This window comes from Aspergillus ibericus (assembly GCF_003184845.1).
Source record: "Aspergillus ibericus CBS 121593 unplaced genomic scaffold BO80scaffold_2, whole genome shotgun sequence".
In the NCBI taxonomy this organism is placed as follows: Eukaryota; Fungi; Ascomycota; class Eurotiomycetes; order Eurotiales; family Aspergillaceae; genus Aspergillus; species Aspergillus ibericus.
The window spans coordinates 707,448-713,819 of record NW_020292100.1 but is presented as its reverse complement, the minus strand read 5'-3'; the positions used below and the strand labels follow the sequence as shown (position 1 = coordinate 713,819).

General features: G+C 50.3%; 1 protein-coding gene across 1 annotated transcript; it reads left to right on the top strand.

The window, feature by feature from the left end:
- The first annotated feature begins 2,243 nt into the window (after window positions 1-2,243).
- Window positions 2,244-5,722, top strand: nut1 (putative RNA polymerase II mediator complex subunit Nut1). Its single transcript, XM_025724143.1, has 6 exons — window positions 2,244-2,988; window positions 3,042-3,292; window positions 3,341-3,403; window positions 3,448-3,954; window positions 4,002-4,533; window positions 4,578-5,722. The coding sequence occupies exons 1-6, from the start codon at window positions 2,373-2,375 to the stop codon at window positions 5,666-5,668; spliced, it is 3,060 nt and encodes a 1,019-aa protein (XP_025580078.1). The 5' UTR covers window positions 2,244-2,372; the 3' UTR covers window positions 5,669-5,722.
- Window positions 5,723-6,372: the final 650 nt, after the last annotated feature.

Sequence of the window (6,372 nt, the reverse complement as noted above, 5' to 3'; positions counted from 1 at the left end):
GAAGAGTCTACCTCTCTAAGTCGGGGTTCCGCGGACCCATCCATTCGTTCGTCAGGATATCCAGATTCCGCCCACTACCGGAATACGGCACCTGAGCATATCTCCACCAGTGGATGGATTCTAACGAGTCAGGATCTTATCCAGTGGGCTTTTGTTGGCACATCATTTGATTACTCGATGTTCTCCAGCGATCAAAATCTAGGCCCCTGAAAACGGTCACTCTTGCAGCCTCCGAATGCCAAGTCAACTATACTTCTGTCCGGTTAAGCGATTAAACCATCTTTTCCCCAAAACGCCCAAGTGCTAAATCTGAAACGAAACGGCCGATGGATCCTTGGGTCCAGGGGTCTATCCACTTTAGGAGACCAACAGATCACGACTGATGATTTGTCCTTCTCTCGAACATACTTCCTGCATCCGAGCCTATGGGGTCCGTATTTGACGCCCGACTGACTTTTCACTCCTTTTGTCCTACACGCCGCGTTCCCCTATTTTTTGGAAAGGTGAAGGAAGGTGTCCGTTACGGATCCAGTCAACGCCGCATTTCGTTTCGAAACTCACGCTCTGCTACCCATCATACAGCAGCACTGCAGTCGTCAGCAAGTGTCAAAATGACTGGGGTATCTTCGCTTGCACGAGATTCAACTCGGCCGATTATTACTCGGTCGAGTCAAGATCCGATCTGTCGGAACCCAGAAGTACTGCAGACCTCGGATCCGCAGGCAAGTGGTAAGCATAAACCTCCAGTGTTTACCTTGGGCATGTGGTGTCTACCATTGTTCTGATCGGAATCTCAAGATCAAATTTCCATTGATTGTTCTATAGATGAATGAACAATGCAGATGACAGTTGAGGCTGGTCCGGGGTTCGGAGAATTTCTGGCGTCATGTTATGTCATGTTGAGACGCGTCATCGAACTGGTCTTGTAGCTTACCGGAATTAGTTACCACCTTGTATTACCATACCTACAATACCTTGGTGACCTACGGAGTATACCGCATGCACTTGAAGGTCGACTACACAGTACTCCTCCACACACCCTGCTATGAGGTCATGACTCTGACTGAATGTTACTAGTACCTCCGGTGTGCCAGTATCTCCGACTGGTTTTCTCCCGTCATGCAAGATTGCTCAGTGGCCGTCCACGGAACTCAATACTCAATCGCTCCGGCTGGGCAAGCAGGCATAAGCAGGATGCAAGTCAGGAGATGGTCATGACTCGTGAAAGTATACTGCCTTGCAGGGTCCGTTCCAGTTGACGGACTTACTTCCAAACCTTAGATAAGTCTGTGAAGCAACATCAACCTTCTAACCCAACATTGTATACGTACCTCTCACGCTACTCGGTATCACAGGAAATACAATTCCGACTCGTTGGCGGACGGGTCGTACTCGCCAACAATACCGTGTACAGTTGCCCCTTGATCCTCCGGTGTCTCATCTTTCCCAAGATTCCGATCCTGATCGCTCACAAGCGGGTGGAGAGATCGGCAAGGGTAGGGCCAAAGCAAGATCTATCATCCATGACCCATCGCCGATTCGCTTAACTTTTTGGGAGGGTCCATTGTGCGCTTAGTGGCCCCGATTCCTGTTTTTGCTTCGGAATTCCCGCACGCATTCTCCAATCCGAGTATGTATGTCCGCTGAGCCGCCGATCTGGTTCCACGGTAAGTCTTCTGGCCACATGCACAGTGGCAGTTCCGTTGGCCTTGTCGCGCTGGATAGGGTCCGTGTGTCTGTATTTTTGAGTATGGATGTCCACATCGTGGAACCACGGCAAATGTCCGAGAAGCACGCTGCCTCTGCTTAGTTCTTACTAAGGTATTACCCAGTCTCCCTGGGAGTGGTATCCCTTGTCACTTTGACCCCTATAACCCATTTAGGTAGCATGTCCGGTAAGTGGTCGCGGCCCTCTAGTTGAGGCGCAGACGATAATGTAATTACATCAAGAGCATGAAGTTGGAGCATCGATCTCCAGTAGTCGAATCGGTCTAGATTCCTGCACAGACATGCATCATGTGTGATCAGGCCATAACATGAAGCCCAACCCGGCACGCTTGACACTTCAGTGATCAGTGTAATCTTTGCCTTGTATCAAGCCCGGACGAGGAGATACTGTCAGCCTGAGTGCCTGACAGTAGACCATCATGTGACCCGTGCTTATCTAATACCACGTGATCGGCACCTGACGTCGCCAAACAATGCGTGAAGCTTCAAGCTTTCCCCGGAATCAACAACTGTCAAAACGGCCGAGCAAGATGTCGAGGCAATGCTCTTACAGTGCCCGGTTGGATGTATGAATTTTATTTAATAGCCTCCACGCTTGCTATGCGCCCCACAAGACCAGGTATCGCCACGAAAAATTCTGGAACATGACGTCCTCCGAGCAATGGGGGACTTTCCTCCGACAATGTTTGCTCCATCGCATCGATGCCGCGGAGTTCAAGAACCTCACGCGGCTGCTATTACAGCGAAGCCCCATCACGGAAGCGCCGCTGCTAAATGTGCTGCTCGAGACTCGAATCGCGACAGGGATAAAATGGGATCCGCTGCTCCCACTGTATATCGATTGTCTTTGTAAGATGGGGGTCGTTCAGACCTCCACCGTGCTGAACTCGCTACTGAAGTACTCATCTATCCATGACAAGCCATCGTCTCCGGGATCGGAGGCGGTGCAGAGCAAACAGAAACGGACATGTTATACCCTGATGACGGATATTCGAGTCGTCCAGGATGCTATGCTTTCCGTGTCCACGGGCAGTGCGCCCAAGACCTTTCTGGAAGCTATTGGTATATTCCACTCGATTGTCGACTGGATTCAGGCCGTTGTGGCTTGGCATAATAGCCACATGGATGCAAGTCATCAAACAGGGGGGCTTATGTCTTCCCCTGATGCCGTTTCATTGTTCGAGTCGTTGGGGATTTTGCTCGCTGCGTTGTCAGGGACTGCTAAGGGCCTACAGGTCCTTTCTGCTGACTCTCACGAAGGTAGTGTCTGCGTATCCGGTCTAGCATTTCTCAATACTGACGGCTTCTGCCAGCCTTGAAAATCAAACTTGGTCAGGCTCTGTCGGCATATCTTCCCCTCTGCGTGGAAGTATCGTTGCCCCTTCGCAACCGTCTGGATGGCTTGCAGAAGGAGTTCAATCTCTTCGGGGAGCCTCCATCTAAAGCGTTGGATGTTTCCATGATGGAAAATGTCAATGTTAATGCGCTTCAGTTCGAGGACTCGGTCATGGACGGGCCTATGATTAATTCCAGAGCAGGTCTCTACGTTTATATAAACGCGATGGTATATTAGTTGCATCATGCTATTCGAACAAGACTAACTGGCTTCTAGCTTGTGGGCCGCCCCCTGGTCGATGATAGCATGCTGCTTAATTTCCTTTCTAATAGATATGGGGTGAGTAGACCCCGTCTGTTGCAGCACATAGCTGACCATCGCAGGGACACTACCAAGTTCTCATTGAAGAGATCATCACGGCTGCGTTTGATGTCCTATCGAATGCGAGCTACCGCAGCGAGTCCAGCCGATCAATGTTTCTATTCCGTTCATTCCTCGTAAACAAACTCCCTGCCTTTATCGCGGCCATGTTGGCCGCCTCCATGGTGTCGTTGCCGATGGAGCTTTGTATCAGCCATGCTTTGAGCCGGCTTGATCCGAACACATTTCCCTCTTTCTCGCAAATGTTTGCCATGCAGAGCAATACGGTTCTATCGGATGTGCGGCAGGAGTTCCTGTTTGCTTGTGCCTCGCATAAGTTGATCCCCGAGTCCAGCATTGAGCGTCTGTTGGGCGAGAACCCGATGCAGACTCTTCCTGTTGGGGGGCCGTATAATAAAGATGAGCTTGTTTCGCAAATCAATGCCAATCCGGAGCGTGCGGAGCAGTTGATCAATGAGATTGAGTCTATGGAGGGCAATGCGGGTGCCATCGTGGGTGCCATTACAGAGGTAGGCTCCCTGATCGATGGGCATCAATACGAGACTGACGCGACTAGGTCATGCACCATCTCTGCAATCAAAAAGAGACCATGACATTGAAGAACATCTGCAATTCCTTGTCCCGCCGCACGCAGGCTCTAGATGTGATTCTACTTTTTCGGGGCGCAAAACAAATACTGCAACCGCTTTGCGCTTTGCTAGATGCCTGGCACTGGGACGAGGACCAGGGAGAGAGCCAACCAGTTTACGACGAGTTCGGAAGCATTCTGTTGCTGGTGCTGACTTTCAAGTTCCGATACGATTTGCGACCGCATGACATGGGAATCGGAGGCAACAATTCCTTTGTCATGCGACTGCTCGAGAATGGCTTCTGCAGTCAGAAGCTTGATGATCTCAGCGAGAAGCAGAACAAGAATCTCGGCGCGTGGATCAACGCTCTGTTCGTGGCCGAAGGGATCAGTGAGGATTCCATGTCGGCTTGCAGTCCGCAGGAATTCTACCTCCTCGTAACCACGCTATTCAACCAGAGTCTGGGGGCCTGTGAAGCGGGAAAGCTAGAATTTGAAACGCTCAAGGGGGGCTTCGAATGTGAGTTTGGTCTGAAACATCATCTTTCAGCGCTAACAAATCAGACCTTCTGGAGCCTTTTCTCCTACCGTCGCTTATCTTGGCCTTGAATTGGTTGGGTAATCACATCTGGGAGACAGAAAGTGACCCGTCAATCCCTCTCAAGACGCTCCAGTCGCTGGTGAGCCCCAGCTCGATCTCCGGGGAAGCGAAAGAAATCCACCGGACGGTTCTGAACATCACCGCCCGCTCGCTAGAGGAGCAGCTGAAGAGCATCCGAGCACGGCAGCCAGAAGATGTCAAACCGATTCTGGATGCGCTCGAGCCGTGTCTGTCTTTTCAGCGCAGTGGCAGTTGTCACCGCACCGAGCTGGAGTCCTGGACCAGTCATACCCCAGGGGGTTTGCTCGCCAGTATCCGAAGCACCTTCCAGTCACTGGTGCTATGGAGTACCAGCCCAGACATGAGCATGGCGCCCCATTCATACACGCACCGACAGCTCATCGCCGGCATCCAGATCCAGGGGTCAGCGCGCGTCCTGACAACCCTCATCGAGGAGCTCAAGCTACAGACTGAGTCAGGCAACGGCGACTTGGCCCTGGACGTTGCAGCGACGATGATCTGCGCACCACTCGCCGAGTCCTTCGCCGTGGACCAGAACAATTACTCGCACCATCCCATTGACCCCAGTAAGGAGCCACTCCCACGGTGCCTCATCCTCACCCTCCGCGGCGCTCTCTTCGTCCAGCACGAGAACGTCCCTAAAATCTCCGAGAAAGACCCCTTACGTGCAGAGGTTATCGTCCGGCTATACCGACGGGTGAACGCGCTCATGACACCTCCCTCTCAGGTCCCCAACCTGGACATGAACAACATCATTCAAAACATGCAACTGGGCGTCGACGGTCCCGGACAGATGGACCTCGAGCCATCCGGCCCCGGTGGACACGACGAGAACATCAACCAGATGCTGGATAACGCGGCGGCCGCGGCGGCCGCGGGAATGGACGGTAGCCAGAACATGGGAGGTATGGGTAACATGGGACTCGAGTCCACGGGCGGAATGGATACGAGCATTGATGATGTACTGAACGCGGCTGATATGGCGGTTGGGAATCCTGAATTCCTGGATCTGGATATGGAGGGACTGTTCTAACCTCTGTCCTCTATATACTATCATGTAGAGAATTCATAATCATGATATCATCAGTTTTAGTGCTAAACCTGCAGGAGGCACTGATAAATCCATCCTCTAGATAGATTGACTACATCATCATCATCATCATCATCACCAAACCAACATAATCAGGCTTGCCAATAGCGATGAGCATAGCGGTTAAATTTCTCGCCAGGAGGAACATCATTCTAAATGGATATTCCCACCACATCTAGTAACTAGATCATATCCACAGTCGTATAGTTCGATATCATTTTCATCCCAGTACAGAAAGTACGACCTGAAACATGAATAGATTAGTAGTATACTAATCTATGTATAATATATGTTATTCTTTCCTCCAGCTTCTTTTTCTATTTTTTTCCTTTTTCAGGGGGGGGGACTAGAAGTGAGGTTTCAAGGCCTGCTCTTATATAGTGATCTGATTTTGCATCTGTTCAATATGTCCCTAGGTGTTGATGCATGTAGTACTTCATACTACCAGGGAGGGGTCTTGGTTTTGGAGATGTCCGTGCACACACTCTTTATAAATATATATATATATATATATCTATAATGTTGAACAGAAGAATTTAAGTTATCCCTATTACACTTGTTGGAGAGTATTCGTCTTCCTATTCTTAGCCTTCTATACATGATCATTTGACATGGTGTGATAGATATATATATATATATGTGTGTGT